The sequence below is a fragment of the Carcharhinus amblyrhynchos genome, chromosome 7 (genome assembly GCF_965287045.1).
Source record: "Carcharhinus amblyrhynchos chromosome 7, sCarAmb.v2.hapA, whole genome shotgun sequence".
NCBI classification, from domain to species: Eukaryota; Metazoa; Chordata; class Chondrichthyes; order Carcharhiniformes; family Carcharhinidae; genus Carcharhinus; species Carcharhinus amblyrhynchos.
In genome coordinates, this window is record NC_137330.1 from 3,674,801 (window position 1) to 3,699,142 (window position 24,342).

The window sequence follows — 24,342 nt, forward strand, 5'->3', positions numbered from 1 at the left end:
TGAGATTTCATGGGGTCCAGAGTCAATGTTGAGGCCTCCCAGGGCAACTCCTTCCTGGCTGTATTACCACCTCTGCTGGGCCTGTGCTGCCGGTGAGACAGGACCTATCCTGTCTCACATCCTGTTTCAGGTAGCGTTTTCCATGTATTGTGATTGTTCAGATGCAACTGTAATTGTGCTGCATTGATAAATATTGCAGACTTACCTCGGTGGCGTGGATACATTTAACCAATTGTCTGGGTGACGAAAATGGGAGAGACATTAAATAGCAGTACTTACATTAAATATCGCGTTTTTATTGCTTAGAGTGATTTCTGGTTTCTTTCAGTATTATGCCAACAGTTACCATTTTAGTTGTTTTTCACTGTATTTTTTTGCACAAAGGTGGATTGCTATACAAATGAGTCCGATCGTGAGGTACTTATTGATCGAACTGTACTTCCATCTTGCCATTCGATTTATGTGGGGAATTTCTATTTAAATTCCATGCCATGTCCCAGACAAGAAAAGTAAAGCGCCCTCAAGAGGTTGTATGAATCCTATGTGAAGAGCAACGAATGGTATTGCCACCAGAAAATGTTAGCGGGACTCTCGCTAATAAGAATCCCTAAACTGAACGAGAAACTTTCCATCAGAAGGTTCACTTGAACGTGGGATCAGTAGAAAACACTGAAGAGTACTTTGAGAACAAGAATAAGCAAGGATATTTTGGCCCTGGAGGGAGTGCAGAGGAGGTTTACTAGGCTGATACCGGAGTTGAGGGGATTGAGCTATGAGGAGAGGCTGAATAAACTAGGCTTGTACTCGTTAGAGTTTAGAAGAATGAGGGGAGATCTCATTGAGACGTATAAGATGATGAATGGGATGGATAGGATAGAGGTGGAGAGACTCTTCCCGCTCAAAAAAGACAGTAGGACTAGGGGGCACAGCCTCAAGATAAAGGGGAGGCGGTTTAGAACGGAGTTGAGGAGGAACTTCTTCACTCAAAGGGTGGTGAATCTCTGGAATTCTCTGCCCGTTGAAGTGGTGGAGGCTGCCTCGCTAAATATTTTTAAGAAGCGGGTTGATGGGTTCTTGATAAGAGAGGGGATTAAGGGTTATGGGGAGAGGGCGGGAAAGTGGAACTGAGCCACAACAGATCAGCCATGATCTTATTGAATGGCGGGGCAGACTCAAAGGGCTAGATGGCCTACTCCTGCTCCTATTTCTTATGTTCTTATGTTCTTAAATCATTTGAAGAAAGGATGCAAACGTGTTAAGATTAAGAATAAAGCGAATGCATTGTATGCTTGATTGAGGGAGATAGATGCAATAGAAAGAAGAAAGCTAATGACGGTTTATTATTGAAAAAAAATCCGAATGACGATCGACCAGTCCAGGAATGCTATTTCGATGCACAAATATCCATTTTCTCTGATAAGGTGGTCACTTCACAAGCGGTGCTTTGCAGAATGCCCACGCACATTGTCTGCACCTTTCAGACCTGAATAGCAGGTTAGCTGTAAAGACTCGCATTCTAATCAGTATTCTGTAAACTGTGTGTGCCTTTATATGCCCTGTTTCTGAGCAGAACTCTCCATTCACCTGACGAAGGAACAGCGTTGGGAAAGCTTGTCTGTTTACTGTCAAATAAACCTGTTGGACTTTAACCTGGTGTTGTGAGACTTCTTACTGTGTTTACCCCAGTCCAACGCCGGCATCTCCACATCGGGTGCTTACTTGACAGGCTGCTCCAAAATCATTAGAAATTTTTAACTTGAATTGACAACCTAATGCATGGAAACAAAACGACACAATGTCACCCGTACCCACGAACATGTTTTTTTCATCTTTGTAATACACATTTGTCAGGTGTTATTCCTCTTTCGCCCATACGTCCAGAAGAAGTGGAACAGCTCCTTAACGTAGGCGATTCAGTCCTTGGCTGCTCTGATTTTCAGAAACTCATATTTCCCTTTCAAGACATTCTGCAACTTGTGTAGTGCTGAATTTCAATATAGAAGCTGTCCCGTGCCCGAAGAGCCAATCAGTTCCCCATGTTACATTGCTTACACTTCTCCCACAGTTGAAAGCTAATGTGATCAGCCAAATGATAACAAGGAGGCGAATGGAGCTATGGCCACAGTTGTGCGATTCTGCATCGAAAACAACTAAAAAAAAATCCAAAACTAATCAATGTTTTTTCTCTTTTGCTGCAGAAATGAATATTATAACACCTTTCTTCCTTTTCCCCTTGCTCTGGGAGGACATGAATTCCGAGTATTATGCTTATGAATCGCTTTTGTGTCACCCCACTGTGAAACCAAATTGAAAATATTTCCAACTCGTATCAGAATATTGATGCCAAATTAATGTTTGCCTTAACGTTCTTCACTTGTTTCATTGATGCCTTTTGGGTTCATGTCATCGTTTATATGATGAGTAAGTGGGATTTGTGCAACTTTGTGCAAAACAACATTATTGGTTCATTCTCCATTTGCACTGAACCCTGCATCACAGCTCCGAAAGTTTTTTATAGTTACAATGTGTTTTACACTTGCATTTTTTTTTCTTTTTCATCTTTTCTTTCTTCCTCTGGGTCTCGGTCACATTCCCGCATCTTAATCCAATTATTGAATCACAAGATTTGAACGTCCTGCGTTAGATCTATATTGATTGTCGTTTTCCTCATTTCCCTTCAGAAGTTGCTGGATAACCTAGGTATCCAAGGTATCACAGATTACACACAGATTACTAAGGCATTTGCGGTCTATGTCTTTTACATCGTCCTGTGGTTATGTGACGAAGGGAGGTCCAATATTTCAGTCACTGCCCATGAAGTAATAGTAAACCTTTGCTAAATATTTTTCAATACATTTACATTCCTTCTTACCTAAGGAGAACAATACTGCATGCACATCTTCAAATATATTTCACCAATATCATAGAATCCCTACAGCGCAGAAGAAGGCAATTCTGACCATCCAGCCTGCACCAACCACAATTCCAGCTCGGCCCTATACCCGTAACCCCTTATATTTACCCTGCTAATTCCCTTGGCACCAGGGTTAATTTAACATGGACACTCAAATTAATCCGCCTATCTTTGGACTGTGGGAGCACACGGAGGAAACTCCAGCAGGTAAAGGATTGTGGAAACTCCGTGCAGAAAGTGACCCGAGGCCAGAATTGAAGCCAGGTCCCTGGTGCTATGAGGCAGCAGTGTTAACCACTGCGCCACCGTGTCACCACACCGCCCCCCCCCCCCAACCCCCCACCACCCCGCCACCCTACCACCCCTCATGAATCATAACATTTCTCCTTTTGAATTAAATTCAAATTAAAGGATGAAGCGGCTTTGGAGAGGATACAGAACATATTTACTAGGATGTTGCCTGGTATGGAAGGCATTAGCTATGAGGAGAGGCTGGAGAAACTTGGTTTGTTTAGGACAGACTTGACAGGAGTCTACAAGATTATGAGGGGCAGGGACGGAGTGGATAGTCAGAAGTTTTTCTTTTCCCCAGGGTGGAAGAGTCAATTTCTGGGGGCATAGGTTGAAAGTGCGAGGGGCAAGGGTTAAAGGAGACGTACGAGGCAAGTTTTTTTTTTACAGAAACCCAAAGCTGAGGAACAGACAGAAGCAGTGGCGTGCCACCACTGAAATGACAACTGATTAAAATTGGATTGATGAATGTTGATGCCTCAACACTTTCCACACTATTTTTCACTTTTTTTAATGTTCCCGAAGAAGGAAGATACAAATCCTTCCGAATTTCCGTTCAGTGAACTACATTGAATTCAGCTTGTTCCGTTTTGGGGGCAGCACGGGGGCACAGTAGTTAGCACTGCTGCCTCACAGAGCTAGGGACCCAGGTTCAATCCCCTGAGTCAGGTCACTGTCTGTGACCAGTTTGCACATTCTCCCTGCGTGGGTTTCCTCCGGGTACTTCTGTTTCCTCCCACAGTCCAAAAATGTGCAGGTTACGTTGACTGGCTGTGCTAAATTGACCCTAGTGTCAGAGGGATTAGCAAGGTGAGTTTACAGGGATACAGCCTGGGTGTTATTGTGGTTGGTGCAGACTCGAGGGCCGAATTGCCTCCTTTTGCACTGTAAGGATTCTATGGTCATTTAATCTATATCACAACTACTTTCAGTGGCTATCTGAACACTGGTAATCAAACTGAAGAATAATCAGGCATAAACTTTTGCCAAATTACTATGCAGTTCAGCATGTATAATGTGAACCTGCCAACACGGCAAGTTTCCTTCTAAAACGATGTACGTAACCTTTTTCATCTCAATCTAAATCAAACAGATAGGCTTAGTTCAAGGACAGATGGCATGAATTAGATATATCCTTATTTGGGGGATGTTGTCAGAATGTAATTTTACTTTTGAATATAAGAACATAAGAACATAAGAAATAGGAGCAGGAGTAGGCCATCTAGCCCTTCAAGCCTGCCCCGCCATTCAATAAGATCATGGCTGATCTGAAGTGGCTCAGTTCCACTTTCCCACTTTCTCCCCATAACCCTTAATCCCCTTGCCTACCAAAAACCTATCTACCCGCGTCTTAAATATATCTAGCGAGTAGCCTCAACCACTTCAACAGGCAGAGAATTCCAGAGATTCACCACCCTTTGAGTGAAGAAGTTCCTCCTCAACTCCGTTCTAAACTGTTCCCCCCCCCCCCCCCCCCGTTATCTTGAGGCTGTGCCCTCTAGGCCTGCTGTCCTTTCTGAGTGGGAAGAGTCTCTCCACCTCTATCCTATCCATCCCTTTCATCATCTTATAGTTCTCAATGAGATCTCCCCTCATCCTTCTAAACTCTAACGAGTACAAGCCCAGTCTATTCAGCCTCTCCTCATAGCTCAACCCACTCAACTCCGGTATCAGCCTAGTGAACCTCCTCTGCACTCCCTCCAAGGCCAAAATATCCTTGCGTAAGTGCGGCGACCAAAACTGCACACAGTGTTCCAGCTGCGGCCTTACCAGTGCTCTGTACAGTTGCAGCAAGACCTCCCTACTTTTATATTTAATCCCCCTCGCTATGAAGGCCAGCATCCCATTTGCCTTCCTGACCACCTGCTGCACCTGTAGGCTGGGTTTTTGCGACTCATGCACAAGGACCCCCAGGTCCCTCTGCACTGTAGCATGCTGCAGCTTTTCGCCCTGTTAAGTAGTAGTCTATTCAGAGTTGAATTGATTCAATTCATTTTAATGTACTACACGTCTCCTGTTCCATCTTTACGTCTATCTATCTCTACCACTCTTATTCCCTCAATATCTTCAGTCCACTGCAGCCTTGAATGGTTTTCTTTTCTTTTTCATTTATTCCCCTTTCTTCCAATTACCGTTGGCCTTCCATCCGCTGGCTTTCTTATTATCATATCTTCCCTTTCACTATCTGTGTTTCTGCCTCTGGGAACATTTGTTGCAGGTGTATCATTGTCTGCTGCTTTAATCATGCTTTCTGGTTAAAGGCGTCTTGATTTGTGTTTATTTTGCTTCCAATCAATTTTTCCTTAGGATCTAACATCTATTTCTGTTTGGGGTTGTTCACTTTCTGAGAGTCTGCACGTCCCTCCAACTCTCTGCTCTAACCTTTCATCAAATTCTTGATATTAATCTCACTGTCTACCGTGATAGTCTCATTTGATCTGACTAAGTATTTTTCTCAGCATATCACAATATGTGTCTTGCCTTTGGACTTCTGTCGCTGTATTTGGTATCTGTAATGTTATCTTTGTACCTATGCCTGTTACTCAGTTCTCTCCCTCGCTCTTTGTCTCTTTCTCTCTCTCCCTTGCTTTCTCTGTCTTTCTCTCCATATCCGTCTCCCTCTCTATCTCTCTATCTCTTTTCTATCACTCCTATTACTTTTGTGTCTGCCTGCCTTTCCCTCGCTCCCCACACTTCTCTCCTCTTTCTCTTCCACTATCTCCCTTCTCTGTATTCCCATTCCCCCCTCCCCCCTTCTCTCTGTCTCTCTGCTTGCCTCACACTTGCTCTCGGACTCTCACTCTCTCCCGTTTTCTGACTCTCCCCCATCACTCTCTCTCACACGCACACACATACTCAACCGCTCTCCAACTCTTTCTATCTTTCACCCTTTCTCTCACTGCCCCTTCCTCGCCCCCTCCCCCGTTCTATGGATATATATTTCCATATATGGATATATATAGTCCTTCTCTCCATCATTCTGTTGCAGCTCCTGGAGTCAGACGATATCATTAAACAAAGATGCGAGCGTATATTCATAAGCAGCTCCCACAGTGAAAGTTTGTGAGACAATATGAGGAAACCATATCACCAACACGGAAAATTTACATGGCATGTTCAAAATTCGACTTTTATCTACGTTGGCGATCTCATAAGAACATAATAAGAAATAGGAGCAGGAGTAGGCCATCCAGCCCTTCGAGCCTGCCCCGCCATTCAATAAGATCATGGCTGATCTGTCGCTGCTCAGTTCCACTTTCCTGCCCTCTCCCCATAACCCTTAATCCCCTCTCCTATCAAAAACCCATCAACCCGCGTCTTAAAAATATTTAGCGAGGCAGCCTCCACCACTTCAACGGGCAGAGAATTCCAGAGATTCACCACCCTTTGAGTGAAGAAGTTCCTCCTCAACTCCGTTCTAAACCGCCCCCCTTTTATCTTGAGGCTGTGCCCCCTAGTCCTACTGTCTTTTTTGAGCGGGAAGAGTCTTTCCACCTCTCTCCTATCCATCCCATTCATCATCTTATACGTCTCAATGAGATCTCCCCTCATTCTTCTAAACTCTAACGAGTACAAGCCCAGTTTATTCAGCCTCTCCTCATAGCTCAACCCCCTCAACTCCGGTATCAGCCTAGTAAACCTCCTCTGCGCTCCCTCCAAGGCCAAAATATCTTTGCGCAGGTGCGGCGCCCAAAACTGCACACAGTCTCGCTAACAAAACGGTACAGTTCACTCTAACAAAAGGTTGAGGAGAAATAACCCAGAGTGTCCAAAACTATCAATAATTAAAGGTTGGCTTATACAAAATGAGAGCGAGACAGATGGAGTTCATTTCGACCATGGGGCAAGAATCCATTGCCTTCTGTGCGGACCTGTGGCACAGTTTAACTGTTTACTGATCTGTTCTCCTGAAAAGCGGGGTCTCATCTTGTCCATGAAGTTTATTGCACATAGTTTTTCCTTTACCTATGCTCTCCAGCTCCGACCCACAGCATCCGAATCCTTCCGTTTTCCAAACGGACGCTGTGCTCAGAATAAATGTGCAAGTATATTCAAAAACGGACATGATATTATTAACTTTTGTTTTTCTTCTAAATAGAATTGCAAATTCTATTTAATTGTATCGGAAGGAATATTTTAATTAAGTGCGAGAACAATTCAAGTCAATCCAAACCAATCGTTCAAATCCGAGGAATAAACTTTATTTTCGCATTCCTGCTCCCGAAAAGCTCTAACACGAATGTTTCTGCTCCCCCTCAACCGCACATCCTCCAAATTTGTACTTATTTTAATGTGGCCGAGGGTTGTGGGAAACCGCTTCCCCTCGGATCACCCTACACATGCATGAGGCGACTGCACAGTGAGGTCAATGTGACCACTGATTTTTGTGGGGAGCAGTTCAAGTTCCACCGGACGCGTGAATGGAGGCGAACAGAGGGCTGGATGGCCTTATCAGTCTTTACACAGGATTGTTACCCACTGTGAGCAGTTGCTTTCCAGTCTGGTGCGTCCGCTTCAAGTGTAATTTCGCCCCACCGCAGGGTTATTTTGCTGTGAAGTAGAAGCTATTCTAATCTCTGTCCTCAAGACTAAAGCGTTACTGATTTTTTTTTAAGACTAAGCCTACAGAAACTGACAGCACCATCCCTCTGGCAGAGAAAGCGGACGAAGCTGAGGCCAAAGATGACCCCTGAGTATCTTTTGCTGTGTCTCAACTGAGCAGCCCAGTTGCTACCCTTTCACACATCAGCAGGCATCAGCAAGATATCTCGCCTCAGGAAGCACAGAGTTTAATACCAGCCACCGGTTCATCCCATGCAACCCTTTTGAATCCAATCATATAATTGCCTTTCAGATTGACAATAGGAACATTGCCAGCAGTTGTTGCCGACACAGCAGGCTAGCGGAAATCCATAGCTTTTGGCTGCTAGTTGTCCATGATAACGCAAAAATAGTGTTGCTCAGCTACTGAATATGCGTTTTCCGAAACGTTTGATCTGCTGAGCTGCCAGCAGCAGCTGTTAACAATTGCGAGTGAAATATTTCTCCAAGGTAAAATTATTCTTTCAACTTTCGGCTATTTTTCGAAATTGTATGCACTGTCCACCTGCTTCATAATGATAATAAGTAGCTGTAGTGAATTCTTGACAACACCAGGTTAAAGTCCAAATCGGTTAGACTTAAACCTGGTGTTGTCAGATTTCTTACTGTGTTTACTCCAGCCCGACACCGGCATCTCCACATCGTGAATTCTTGAAACAGTTACACGCTTACTAGTTGTATCGTCCAATAGGTACATGCACTTAACCAGAATATGTACCGATAGGGGAATTGTTTTTTTTTGTCTAACTGTTCATGTTCCCTCATTCAATTTTATTTATTCATATGATATCGGTGTTGTAGTCAGCGGTTAATTTGTTGCCCATCGCGGGAATTATCTTGGCACTGCATTGGTCTGCTGGGCATTTCACAGAACAGTTCAGACAAAATCATCATGCAGTGTCATCGAAATGTTTCTGCGGAGAAGAAAGCCGTTTGGCCCATATCGTCTGCACTGACTCTGTAAAAGAGCAGCATGACTTAGTGCCATTCCCCTGCCCGTTCCCCGTAAACCTGCGCACTGTTTCTGTTCTATTTATCATATAATGGCCTACCATTGAACCTACCTTAACAAGACTTCCAGGCAGTGCATTCCAGTCCCAAATCTCTCACTATGTGAAAATGTTCTCTTTTCCCCCTCACATCGCATAGAATTCTCTTGTAACACACTTTCAATCCTTGCTCTTAATGAATTTTCTGAGCGGGAACCATTTCTCCCTGTCTTCTCTGACCAGATCTCTCATGATTTTGTACATCGTTATCAAATCTTCCTCTGGCTTTCTCCACTCTAAGGAGAAGAGTCCTAACCTCTCAAACCTATTCTCATGACTGACCTTTCTTTTAAACCTGTTCTGCAGTCCCACCAATGCATTTACACCCTTCCTACAGTGCGAATCCAGAGTTGCATATAATATTAAAGCTGAGGTCGAAGTAGTGCCTCGCATATGTTCAGGTTAACATGTATGTTCTTGTAATCTAATCCCCCCTTAATAAAGCCCAGATTATTATAAGGTTTATTACTTGTTCCCTCTACCTGTCATCTTCAATGATAGATGCTCATACACGCCCTGGGCATTTTGCTCCTGCATCCCTTTAAAGATTTTACCCATTATTCGATATTGTGTATTCATGTACTTTGTTCCAAAATACATCAGACTTCTTCACATTGAACTTCACCTGCCACCTGTCAGGTTGCCGGTTTTGTTTCACATGTTGACCAGACCGGGGGAAAAATAGAATATTTCCATCCCTGAAAGATCCATGGTGAAGCAAATAGTCTTTTACAACAAACAATGATAATTTCATGGTCTCAGTTTCTTAAACGAGATTTATATTCATAATTTGTGGTGGTGGGATTTGATCGCACAACATGAACCTGGGCCCTTTGATTACTCATTTAATAGCATTACCTCTACACCAACAATTCCCTACTTCCTGGGCTACTGGAGAAGAGATTTTTCCTTGACTGTTGTACTGTTGGAGATCTGCACTAGTACCTCTAAAGCTCCACTGGAGGCAACAATTGATAAGCATTTAAACTCTCCTGCTGACGCCAAAATGCAATTAGCCACCAATATTATCTGTTGGTTCAGTTTTATAAAGAATATCTATCATTCACTCCCCGAATGAGACTTGGCATATCACGTCCACTGTGCCCTTGCAGTCTTGATACAAATTGGACAGATAATGTGCTACTGGTGCAGATACATGGATGATACCTGAATTTTTCCTGTAGTGCACCACGACAATGTGGTCTAACGCTCAGATACGTCTTCGGTCAGTCTCTATACTGCAGGTCAAGTCAGATCTATAGGCAGTAACTGTCATAATCTACTGATGTACATTTATGATTAAATCCTTCAAGGATAATTTTAAGGCGAAAAAAAGTTCATGTTTAGCTGTACTAGCCTATTACCCTAGATAGAAATTTAGAATAGCTACTGTTCTTATCACAGTCATGTTTTCAGGTAAGTAAAGGAAAACAGAATTCAGTAGTGTTGAACACCCGATGGTGAATGTCTATGATTGAAACATTCAATGTCTACAGTACAGATGCATGGTCCTCAATAATAGTATCTCATCATTTTGAATCAGTGTTTATTCAGTTCTATTGATTCACACCATAGATTTGTAGGCATATTCTTTTGATGGTACACACTTGTGGTTAGTTTTGCACTTTACATATTTCTGAAGGGCAACTCGAGATTGGGAAATAAATGTTGACCTCCTCAGCGATCCCCCAGACCCTGTAAAATGAAGTAAAAGTTTTGGATTGATATCTATTATCATTCCATCATTGAAAATGGGCATCAGTGAAAATGTCAGCATTATTTCTAATCCCTAATTGCGCTGAAATTGAACTGCTTGCTCGCCACTTCACAGTGCAGGTTAGGTTGATTGGCCAAGCTAAATTGCTCCTTAGTATCAGGAAGATTAGCAGGATAAATACGTGCGGTTACAAGTGTAGGGCTTGGGTGGGGTTGTTGTCGGTGCAGGCTTGATGGACCGAATGGTTTCCTTCTGCACTGTAGGAATTCTATGATTCTAGAGCTGATTAAGTATCAACAGCAATGCTACGTAGCTATTGATACCGATATAAATTTGTTTTGATGTTCTACGACCGTTGCTGTCATATGATGAGTTACATATAGGCCAGACTAGTAGTTTAAAAAATCGTGTTTTTTTTGAAAGAAAGAACAAATGATGTTTCATAGAATCAAAAAGTCTCTGCAGTGCGGCAGGAGGCCATTCAGTCCATCGAACCTGAACAAACAACAATCCCACCTAGGCCCTACTTCTATAGCCCAAGGTACTTACAATTCCACTAAGAGGCAATTACTATGTCAATCCATCTAACCTGCACATCTTTGTGAGGAAACCGGAGGAAAACCATGCAGACACAAGAAGAACCTGCAAACTCCACACAGTGAACCAAGCTGGGAATCAAACCCAGGTTCCTGGAGCTGTGAAGCAGCAGTGCTAACCACTGTGCTACCATGCCGCCCATAGCAGCAGTGTTTCTCTGTTGATAAACATTCAACACTGGAAGTTGAAATATTGTACAATAACACATTACAGGTTATGCTATCCTACTTGGTGCATTTCATGAACTAAGTAGCTATATAATTCCAGTGATACAGAATGATCAGGAACTATATATTCCTGATGGTGTAGATTTTTGTATAATACAGGTCTACGGTCAGCTCATATTTTACTCTCATATCACATCTGATTTGCACTTCTACTTTTCCATTGTTGCCGAACAGTTTAAGTACATGTATTGTCTTTGTAGACCAGATCTATGATTATTGCAACTGCTGCCCTGTTTGCGAAATACTTATATCCTTATCAATATCAACTACTGAAAGAATTAAATGAGCTTGAATCCATTAAGATAATCATTGAATTAATGTCAAGATGCCTGTGGGCACATGTATAGTGAATGCAACTTTACATATTACAGTGAAGTATGAGTATGATTACTCTCTGATTGTTGCAGGTCTAATATTATTGGATATTCCAGTGGTCCAGGTGTATGTCACATCTGTGCCACTCTACAGATCATTTTCCTTCACAGTGTGTTTTGCATTGCTATCTTAACTAACAACTTTTACCCATCCCAAATTGCCTTTGAAAAGTTGATGGCTAACTTGTTTAACAATCATTCTCTATGTAGTGCGGATGCACACACACTGCTTAGCTGGTAATTTTAAAATCCCTATTTTAGATGTGGCTAAACTTTCCAGCTTGAAGTATGATATTCTTGAGCACTTTGTGCAAAATTAATTGAAGCCATTCCAATAGAAGCTCAACCGTATGATTGGAAATCAGCCAGATTACTGAAATAGATAGCCTTATCTTTGAGACAAACATAGGGGAAATAATTAATAATTAAATACATTTCTGTAAGGCTGTAAATGTAACTTGAACACAATTCTGGACATATTATTAACATTCTGTTATTAACACAGACTCTTCTTGTTGGGGAACACTTCAGCAGTCATAGGCATTCGGCCTCTAATCTTTGGGTAAGCGTTCTCCAAGGCAGCCTTCACGACACATGACAGTGCAGAGTTACTGAGCAGAGACTGATACACACGAGGACAGCCTCAGTCAGGATCCTGGCTTAATGTCACATTATCTGTAACCACCACAACTTGCCTGGACTTGCAAAATCTCACTAACTGTCCTGTCTGGAGACAATACACATCTCTTTAACCTGTGCTTAATGCTCTCTGCACTCACATTGTCTGCACCTTTAAGACTTGATTACCTGGAAAGACTCGCATTCCAATCATTACTTTGCAAATTGAATTTGTGTCTTTATATGCTCTGTTTGCGGCTAGAACTCCCACTCACCTGACAAAGGAGCAGCACTCCGAAAGCTTGTGCATTTTGCTACCAAATAAACCTGTTGAACTTTAACCTGGTGTTGTGAGACTTCTTACTGTGTTTACCCCAGTCCAACACCAGCATCTCCACATCATGACTACCCTCCCCACTGTCCCAGTGAAGTGCAAATCAAGCTTGAAAATCAGTGCCCCAACTTTCAGTGAAGCATGTTTCAATCTTTTGCCCACATCAATGTGAGTCAGTGACATGCTGGCATTGTCACTGGGTTTGTAATCCAGAGGCCCCGTATATTGTTCTGAGGACCCAGATTCAAATCCCACCGTATCAGATGTTGGAGTTTGAATTCAATAAAACATCTGGATTCAAAAGTCTCATGATGACCGTATAAAAAAAAATCTGATTCACTAAGGTTCTTTAAGAGAGGAAATTTTCTATTGTTACCCAGCATTGGGTGACTCCAGACCAAAAACAATGCAGCTCACTCTTAACTGTTGTCTGTTCATTTATTTTGTTCATTCATGGGAGATGGGAGAGTTGCTGGCTGGCCAAGGTTTATTGCCCAATCCCAGTTGCACTTGAGAAGGTGGTGGGGAGCTGCCTTCTTAATTTGCTGCAGTCCATTTTGTTGCCAAGTTGATGTTTGTGAGATTTTTTTTTTAAAAAAATTGTATAATGCTAAGAGTTGTAAGATTGGAAGATCCCTTTAAAGAGGGTGGAATTGTTCATGACCTAGCGATTTTTTTTAACAAAAAGGAAGCAGGTGCATATGGAGAACTCAGGCTGAAACATTGTGCCCAAAGGCGAAGCAACAGGGTTGCCTAGGTAACAGACATTGGGCATTTGAATCAAAACAGGCCTTTGAATTTTAACCAATTTAAATGAGGCACTTGGATGCCAGCAGCCTATTAGACGTAAATTTAATGTTTTGGTAACCTGAGAACCATCCTATTGTGGGGATGTTGACATGTCATCAGCGGCTGTAAGAGATGGGGGCAGTGGCAAACTGAAGAAGAAGAGCACCTACCACCCACTGAATAACAGCTTAGTCCAGCTCTCAGAGACAGAGAGAGACTAGCTGGCTCTCGGAGCTGTGTTTATATCTTAAAAGAAAGGCTCAGCTCAATCATAAACACAGTAAAAAGTCTGACAACACCAGGTTTCAGTCCAACCTATTTATTTGATAATATACTCACAAGCTTTCGAGGGACACCCTCTTCGTCAGGTGAATGGAGAGTTCTGGGGGTTCATGTCGCACTATCTGTAACCCCCGTGACTTGCCTGGGTTTGCAAAACCTCACTTACTGTACTGTCTGGAGACAATACACATCTCTTTAAACTGTGATCAGTGCTCCTTCCACTCACATTATCAGCCACTTCAGGTCTTGAACAGCAGGTTAGGTGTAAAGATTCGTATTCTAATCAGTAATCTCTAAACTGTCTGTGCTTTATATGCTCTGTCTGAGGCCAGAACTCTCCATTCACCTGACGAAGAGGGTGTCCCTCGAAAGCTTGTGAGTATATTATCAAATAAATAGGTTGGACTAAAACCTGGTGTTGTCAGACTTTTTACTGTGTTTACGCCAGTCCAACGCCGGCATACCCACATAATCTCAATCATAAAGACAGCAAAGAAGGAAAAAGACCAGAAGATTCAAAAAACTGGGTTGCAATTTAGGGAGTGCCTAAAAATTCTATTTTTTTGTAAATAAATAATAACTGTATTGGGCTAAACAGCACTTCATTAGAATAGTGTACTATTTGGTTTGTCAATAGTTTTGTTAACCTGTTCACTGCTAATTAGATAAATAATGATGATTTTAAAGCAAGAGCCTCAGGTAGTTATTTTGACTTAACCATTAAAAACTTGCTGAAGTGTAGATATTCCCACTCCTCACACAATTTTAATAAATTATAAAGTGAGGGATTCCTCTTTGGGGGTTTCAGCGTTAGCTCTTAACGTGAGCATCAACCTCCCCTTTATAATGGTGTGCTGTGTGTTGACCCACAATGCCGTCAGGAAGGGACTTCCAAGATTTTGAGCCAGCAAGTGTGAAGGAACAGCCGATATATTTCCAAGTTTGAACGCTGAGCGGTTTGAAGGGGAACATGCGGGTGGTTGTGTTCCCATGTATCATCCTACCCACTTTCATCGTTAATTTGCGGTAGACAACAAACACAATTATTGCCAATGGTGCCTGCATGCTGGAATTATTTGCAATAGCTAAAAAAATATAAATACGCACGCCTATTTCTTCCAACGCTCAAGTTGAAATTGAATCATGGATATCATATTTCCTCACGCCAAAATATAGCCTCAAGGAAGAACAATTTTCTTCTTTTAATTCCCAACTATGTGCCAATGTTTTAAATCTGGAAGTAACCTGCAGAAGACTTTTTGCCATCCATTTATTTCTGCATCATTTTCTAACCAATGTACACATCCCCACGATTAGGCTATTCCAGTCAAAATAAAAACAGATAACAGCTGATATTCTACCTCTATGCCTTTCCTCGATATTGCCACATCCATTGATGCCATCAGTATTCAGAAATCTATCCAATGTTCACATGGATTTGACATTCGGCATCCCTCTGGAGTAGAGAAATCCGATGACTGACAATTCTGAGAGAGAGAAAAAATTGCCTCCTCAATTGTCCAGACACTGTGCCCCGTGAATCGAGATCCAGCAGCCAGGGGGCGCACTCCGTCTACATCTACCTTGTCAAGACATCAAAACATTTGTAACTTTCTTACAACTCTCAATATGTGCCCATTTTACTCAATCGCTCCTCATAAGACAATCACATCATTCCAAGAATCAGTCTGGTGACGGTGGCTGCACTCCCTCAAAGGCAGATATATCCTTCCTGAGCTACTGTCCACAATGCAATACTCCCTCCCAGCCAGGCTTGGGAAAATTGTGACAAGACAGATTTACTCCTGGGCTTAAATGCCTTTGCAACAAATGCCAAAACTACAAACGTCTAACTTAACATCCGTGTACAAATTCAAGTCAATAAAACATGAAAAATAGCCTTGTCCCTGACACTAATCCCTGTAATACAACATTCGGTATTCCCCAGTAAGGAAGCCAGCTGTTCAATATTACTCTCTGCTTTATATCCTTGGTAAAAAGTCTGACAACACCAGGTTTTACTGTGTTTATCCCAGTCCAACGCCGGCACATTCACATCATGACTTATATCCTTGGGCCAGGCAGCTCGATCAACATCACTGAACTCGTCAAAGCTCTATAATGCCTCAAGGAAGAAAAATAAGTTATCTTTTCACATTTTTCGTATTTCTGTCTGTTACTTAACGTGTGTCTCTTTGACGTTGCTTCCTCCTTCATGTCTAACTCTCTCTTTCATAGGGTCACTTCAGCCTGTTTCTCTGAACCACCTCTATTATTCATTTCCATAGAACATAGAACCATAGAACATTACAGCACAGAAACAGGCCTTTTGGCCCTTCTTGGCTGTGCCAAACCATTTTTCTGCCTAATCCCACTGACCTGCACGTGGACCATATCCCTCCCCACCCCTCTTATCCATGTACCTGTCCAGGTTTTTCTTAAATGTTAAAAGTGAGCCGGCATTTACCACTTCATCTGGCAGCTCATTCCACACTCCCACCACTCTCTGTGTGAAGAAGCACCCTGCCGCCCCCCCCCCACCCCCTCCCACCCCACCCCGGCGAATATTCCCTTTAAACTCTTCCCCCTTCGCACTTAATCCATGTCCTCTAGCTTTTTCTCCCCTAGCCTCAGTGGAAAAAGCCTGCTTGCATTCATTCTATCAAAACCCATATAATAATTTGTCATTATTTATTTCTTTTCACGTTTGGTTTTTTGGAAATTGCTCTGTTTTTCCCTTTATCCCCTTTTCTCTCTCTGTGTCTCTCTTCTTCTCTTTGCTCCCTCTTATCTCACACACACAGAAACATGATGGATGGATGGACACCCATGCAATATGAAAAAATATAAGACAACAATGTTGATCAAGAAGGTAAGGGTGGGACAGTTCAACTGTTTAATTAGTAGCTGGAAAAATCATTTGAATGCAGCATGTTGGGCAATTCTTAAACAGTGAGCCAAGCGTAGTCAGGATTTTACCAGCACCAGGGTTTCAGAGAACGGCAGTCTTTGTTGGCCTCAGGTGGGAATGTATAGAGCTGGGGCAGACATGCTGGTGAAGGTGTGCTCCGAGAGCAGTGGATTTAGCAACTCCGCGATGACAAAGTACAGTCAATGTAGATGGTTCCTCAAAACAGAAATCTACTGCTGACATGGGGCCCTATTTTACCATGAAGTTGCGCCCATTTTCGGGCATGAAAGCTTGCTAACATCCAACGTGAGGGCACAATCCACGCCAATTCCCCTTTTACCAAGGCTGGAAAATGATCATGATCGGAACCGTGCCCAGAATGGGTGCCACAGCCATTTCAATGCATTTGCATGCACATTAATTGACCTAATGGGCTGCACGGCTAACAACACTGGCACTTCTCCCTTTACCACCGCGTTTGCCCGTCCAGATTCACTGCAAAAAAGACCTGCTCTACAAAAGTCCGATTCGGGTATTCTGGTTACTGAGGAGGTAACTGCCAAGCATCTGATGGCTTTCTGCTGAAGACTGTGGGGAAGGTGGGTTGGACAGTTCTTTGAGATCAGTGGGGGTGGGGAAGTGAGGGGGGCATCTGCTGCCACTCAGCCTATGATCAGTGAGGGGAAAGGGGGGGGTTCCTGCTGCCACTTTGCATGAGATCAGTGGGGAGAGAAGTGGGGGAGGGGCCGCCATTGGTCTAGGTGGCAGGGGGATAAGGGGGTCAGTAATGTTGTGGGGGGTGGGAGAATGTCTGTGGAGACCAGGGGAAGGCATTTGGAGCGATGTGGCAGGGGAGCCACATTCTACCTTTCTTCTCTGCGCGTGTGTGGTTAGAGGTGCTGATCGGAGCTACAGGATTTTGGGTGCATTAAGCCCCACACACAGGTTTCTGCAGCACGATTCGGAATCGCTGATTTTTTTTACAGGCAGATTGCGTATGGGTGTGCCTGAAAAGGGGTCTAAATGTCGGATCTGAATCACTCCCAGTTTCAAGTCCGCCCAGCACTTAGAATTAAAATGGTAAAATAGGGCCCATAGTCAAAGAATAAAACATTGCCTAATGGCCCCAGCGTATGGTCATAAACCAGAAATCTAATATCAAGATCGGAGTTGTTCTGACACCAAATGTGTGCATGAAGACCAGCATGACCACTATTCTCACTGTTAGCAACAATCAGTTGTCTGGTCCAAAAGTAACCATTATTGCAGCTTTCTCAGTGAGTTTGACAATATGAAATGTCATTACCTTCTGGCTGTAGTTGAGATTTTCCAACATTTTCCATATGGGACCAAACATATGTGTACCATCAATAAATAATGTGTCCTTGGCATTAGGTCATCAGTTGCATTAAGCTTGCAAATAAATAATTCAGCCACTTGTAATATTAATAACTTGTAATAGTTCACATGTCTGCAGTCCACAGACCAAAGGTAATGTTCTAGGATTGTGAAATCATGGCTAAAATTTCAAATTCAATAAAAACCTAGAATTTCCCTGTCTAATGATGACGAGTGTAATAGCCCAACGGGTTTACTGATGTCCTTTTGCTGTGGATATCTGCTACCTTCACCTCTTGAGAGATTCCAGATTCACAGCAGTGTCATTGACTCTTAAGTGTCCTCTGAAATGGCATTGCAAGCCTTTCATAGAATCATAGAACCCTACAATGCAGAAAGAGGCCCTTCGGCCCATCGAGTCTGCACCGACCACAATCCCACCCAGGCCCTACCCCCACATCCCTTCACATTTTACCCACTAATCCCTCTAACCTAAGCATCCCAGGACACTAAGAGGCAATTTTAACATGGCCAATCAACCTAACCCACACATCTTTGGACTGTGGGAGGAAACCAGAACACCCAGAGGAAACCCACGCGGACACGAGGAGAACATGCAAACTGCTCACAGTGACCCAAGCCGGGAATCGAACGCATGTCCCTGGAGCTGTGAAGCAGCAGTGCTAACCCACTGTGCTACCTTGCCACCCAGTTCAGTTGAAGAACAATTAGGGAAGGGTAATAAATGCTAGCCCAGCCAGTGATAGCCTCACCCCCGGAGTGAATAAAAACAAATGAACTTTCTTCCCTTTTAAGTAAGGTCAATATGATGCAGGAAGAGAGCTTTCCTTGACACTTGAGAAATGAGAAACTTTTGCAATTTTAGTCTACCAATAATATTTATATTTGTTACATCAGAACTGGTGACACGTGAAGGTTAGCAAATCATCGTTCTGACATTCCTACTGTGATAAACTAGAAATAAGGAACTGTTACAATCCATTCAATTAGTGGATGGCCAGGTACTGCCGAAAGTTTACAATCTATTCCTTTTTTCATATATTGATTCATGGGACATGGGCATCTCTGGCTGGCCAACATTTATTGCTCATCCCTAGTCTCCCTTGAACTGAGTGACTTGCTGGGCCATTTCAGAGGGCAGTTGAGAGTCATTGCTGTGGCTCTGGAGTTACACGTAGGTCAGACCAGGTAAGTACGGCAGATTTCCTTCCCTCAAGGACATCAGTGAATCGACGGGTTTTTCCAACAATCGACAATGGTTTCATGGCCATCGATAGATACTTAATTCCAGATATCTTTTATTGAATTCAAATTCTACCATGGTGGCATTCCAATCTGAGTCCCCAGAACATTAGTTGCATTCCTGCATTAATAATCCAGCGATAATACCATACCATCTCCCCAAATGGTTTCCAGTAGAGATGACAAAATCAAGTGCTCTGCCAGACAATTTTGGAAATATGGACGTTCACAAGCAGTCAGTTCTTGATTTCTTTTTGTAACTACAGCAGGCTTGCATGGATCAGATGGGCTGAATGTCCTGTGTCAGTGTTGCAATCCATATGGTCTGGAGTTAACAAAAAAATGTTTGAGTGATGCATGGTTAAGAATTGAAGTTTCCAGGCATTAAGTCCTTCTTTTTGCTAGAAAGACAAATATTTATAAACAGGAAGGTGGCTGGACCGAAACCTGAAATAGATCACTTTATCATCCAGGATCGACAAGAAGGAAGAGTTGCTGAAAATAAACAGAATGGATGCTGCACTGTGTCTTCTGAGACATTAGCTCTATTCTACAGCATATTAAAGGAACCATTTCCTGTGTGAAGAGGCTCATGTGCAGAAAGATCCAACTCATGTCTTTGGAAAGTGAAATTCTTGCTTTGATTTAACAATTAAATATCAGACACTCACATGGCAAAACAAAAAAACTACTGGTTGATAGGAATAAGGGTCACTCAGTGACTATGACCTCTGGACATTTTGGTAGATGTCTCTGTACTCTGGATATTCGCCTTCGTTTCCGTCACAGTGCGCTGACCCCTGATTCTTTTCCATTTGGAGGTGGTTCAGTGACGCGTAAGTGACATAATAATCAGACTTCACCTGAAAGGGAGAGGAGATTGTATCAACATGTCACTATCTGCTCTGATCTATCGTTCCAAGCTGTAACTGCAATATCCTCCTTCAGACACCAGGCCTAAGAGAACATTGATAAGAATTGACTTACATAGAATTTATGAACAGGAGGAGTCTTTGGGCCCTTCACAATTCTACTCTGTCACTCAATAAGTTCAGGACTAATGTGGTTGTGCTCTGAACTCGACCATCCATCTGCCCACCCGTCCATCTATCTATCTCTCCCTTCCTCTCTCCGTTGATCCCTGTCTCCCTATGTCCATTCCTCCATCCCTCTATCTATCTCTTCTACTACCTATTTATCTCTCTCCCCTATTTCCTTCCCTCTCCCCATCTACCTATCTCACACTCACTATCCATCTCCCCCTCCCTAAATTTAAAAATACGTCTCTCTCTCCACCCGCTCATCCATCCTTCTATCTGTCTGTCTGCCCATCTGTCTATCTATGTGTCAGTCTATCTGTCTGCCTATCTAGCTGTCTGTCTATTGATCTATCAACCTGTCTGTCTGTCTGTCTATCTATCCATCTATCTACCTATCTATCCAGGTTTTGAGTATGATTAATTATCACTGCTCTGGAAAGAAGAGATTGCCACACACTAATAGCCCTCTGGACAAAATCAGTTCTCCCCATATCAGACTTAAAATAGACTAATATTACTCTAAAAGTATTTCCATGAGTTCTAGGCTGTACCACATTGGATCTCATCGCCTTTGTCCATGATTATGCTTGGCAAAGTAACATCATGGATTGATGCTGCCCTCTGCTGGATGACAGGCCAATAACATTCAACCTCCTTGACTACCCAATGAAAGCATTATTTCTAGCCAACAAGTCGTGTAGTGGGAATTAAGGTATCTGGCACAGGAGTAGGCCATCGTTGCAAGCGGGACTGGACAACCTGGCGCTCAACCAAATCTCCGTTCACTATTGCGGGACCGGAAAATTGCAGCTGCAGGCGTGGTCAGAGAATTTCCCAGCCTATCATGGCACAACAAGTCACAACAGCAAAGGAAATGTAAATACAACAGCAAGTGAGTGATTTCTAAAGGCAGTGGAAACTTCTGTGTAAGTGTCCAGTGAACACCAAGATCAGTGCAGAAGAGAAATCTGTCATTTCAGCATTTTAGAATGTAAATAGATAAGCACTTAAAGATCAATAGTTCATTCACAATTTACAATCAGGGCAACTATTTATAAGGAATCTTTGAGTATGACAACCATTGAGAGTACTGAGCCTGTACTGTCTATATTTGCTAGGATTGAGGGGCAGTGCCATTGAAACTCACAACATTTGTTACTGGGCTCGACAGTATATACAGGAAAGAGGCTTCTCCTGGATGGGGAAAGACTAGAAAAAGGGAGCAACAGTCTGAGACAGACCATGAAGGGCTGAGAATAAATGTATTTATTGGAAGGTCAAGTCATTGAGTATATTCAAGGCAGAGATTGATAGATTGATGGATACCAAAAATATCTGGGAATATTCCAGGAAAATGGCATTAAAATGGATGGTCTGTCATGATCTAATGAAATTGCAGAACAGGCTAAGTGCGCTGAGAGGTTGCTGTTGCTCCCATGTAGCTAATTTTAATTTGATAAACCCTGTGGAATTCCTTCCAATATTCCAAAGATTTATCATTAACCAAGAGACTTACTGGATTTCTTCTTGTTCTATCACCATCTTGACCTAAAAAAGACAAAACAGTAAACTTTGAGTGTGCTATTAAAACTATTTCCAGGCTCTCTTCCTGTTATATTCTTTAATGTCTCAGTTAATATATTTTTTCCTGCCCGTAATAGTCATTGCAACTGTTGCTGGTGAAATCAAATTGGTGAAATAGGACAGTTAAAGGTAAATAAACTCACTGTGGATCAGGAGCCAAATTGGGGGCAGTGTGTGTTCTCCCTAAAGGTTCAGGGATGAATCACATTTCACTATGTGCATTTCATGCCCACCATTACTGAGACTATCCTTCAGCTCCAGACATTCAGTAGTAATGTAAGTTAATTTACATCAGGTGATGTGGTACGCTTTGAGCTGCTATCCAGAACACTGTTCGGCTGGGCCTCTATTATTATAGTAAGAAGTCTCACAACACCAGATTAAAGTCCAAGGTTAAATTAAATGGACTTTAATCTGGTGTTGTGAGACTTCTTACTGTGCTTACCCCAGTCCAACGCCAGCATCTCCATATCCTCTATTATTATTACAGTGATATTACAACTGCAATTCCCCAAGTGACTCAAGGTTAATAGGAACATAAGAACATAAGAAATAGGAGCAGGAGTAGGCCATCCAGCCCTTCGAGCCTGCCCCGCCATTCAATAAGATCATGGCTGATCTGTCGTGGCTCAGTTCCACTTTCCCACCCTCTCCCCATAACCCTTTATCCCCTCTCTTATCAAAAACCCATCAACCCGCGTCTTAAAAATATTTAGCGAGGCAGCCTCCACCACTTCAACGGGCAGAGAATTCCAGAGATTCACCACCCTTTGAGTGAAGAAGTTCCTCCTCAACTCTGTTCTAAACCGCCCCCCTTTTATCTTGAGGCTGTGCCCCCTAGTCCTACTGTCTTTTCTGAGCGGGAAGAGTCTCTCCACCTCTATCCTATCCATCCCATTCATCATCTTATACGTCTCAATGAGATCTCCTCTCATTCTTCTAAACTCTAACGAGTACAAGCCTAGTTTATTCAGCCTCTCCTCATAGCTCAACCCCCTCAACTCCGGTATCAGCCTAGTAAACCTCCTCTGCACTCCCTCCAAGGCCAAAATATCCTTGCGTAAGTGCGGCGACCAAAACTGCACACAGTACTCCAGCTGCGGCCTCACCAATGCCCTATACAGCTGCAGCAAGACCTCCCTACTTTTATATTCAATCCCCCTCGCTATGAAGGCCAGCATCCCATTCGCCTTCCTGACCACCTGCTGCACCTGCAGGCTGGGTTTTTGCGACTCATGCACAAGGACCCCGAGGTCCCTCTGCACCGTCGCCTGCTGCAGTTTTTCGCCACGTTCCAGGCTCTTTGGAAAGGGGAGGGGAAAACCAGGATATTTCTCTACTAAATGCCTGTTTTCCTGTTTCCTACTGCCCTCCTCCTCCTACAGCCCCCCCAACCACCCCCCCCCACCCACACACACACACACACAAACACACAGGCCCAGTCAAGATAACAAACAAACTGTCCATCCCAAAAGTCAACCACGTATCCTAACATGTTAATATAAGAGCATAGAAATTTACATCAGGGGTAAATATACTTATTGTTGTTAATAGGGCAAAGTTGATCACTTTAGATTAGTCTCCTTTTTCTGTATATCACATGATCACATGTATCACATGGAGCAGAGGATAATTTAATAATATGGATTCAAAATTGGCTCAGTTGTAGGAGACAGGGGGTGATGGGCGGCACAGTAGCACAGTTGTTAGCACTGCTGCTTCACAGTTCCAGGGACCTGGGTTCAATTCCCGACTTGGGACACTGTCTGTGTGAAGTCTGCACATTCTCCTTGTGTCTCCATGGGTTTCCTCCGGGTGCTCCAGTTTCCTCCCACAGTCCAAAGATGTGTGGGTTAGGTTGATTGGCTATGCTTAAATTGTCCCTCGTGTCCTGAGATGTGTAGGTTAGAAGGATTAGTTGGTAAAATATGTAGGGATATGGGGGTAGGGCCAGGGTGGGATTGTGGTTGGGACAGGCTTGATGGGCTGAATGGCCTCTCTCTGTGCTGTAGGGTTTCTATGGTGACAGAAGGCTGCTTTAGTGACACAAAGCCAGTGTCCAGTTACATACCACAGTGATCTGTTTAGGGGCCCCTATTTTTTGTCATTTATGTAAATAGCATTGATGACTATGTGGGGTGTTGGGGGGGGAGGTGGGTTAGGATCAGTAAGTTTGCAGATGACACAAAGATTGGACGGGTGGTTAACAGTGAGGTGGAATGTCTTGGGCTACTAGAAAATATAGACGGAATGGTCAACTGGGCAGATGGAATGGAACCCTGAAAAGTGTGAGGTGATACAATTTGGAAGGAGTAATTTGATAAGAAAGTGCTTAATGAATGGAAGGAAATTCTATGGAGCAAAGGGAGCCTGGCATGTTCATCCACCGATCTCTGAAAATGGAAGGGTATG

General features: G+C 43.0%; 1 protein-coding gene across 1 annotated transcript in view; it reads left to right on the plus strand.

Moving 5' to 3' along the window:
- Positions 1-24,342, plus strand: part of LOC145345311 (Fc receptor-like protein 2) — a 130,587-nt gene that overhangs the window by 97,694 nt on the left and 8,551 nt on the right. Inside the window, exon 10 of the mRNA XM_080193126.1 lies at positions 8,171-8,257. Within this exon, the coding sequence (XP_080049252.1) occupies positions 8,171-8,257 (87 nt within the window). The remainder of the gene's footprint in view (positions 1-8,170; positions 8,258-24,342) is intronic.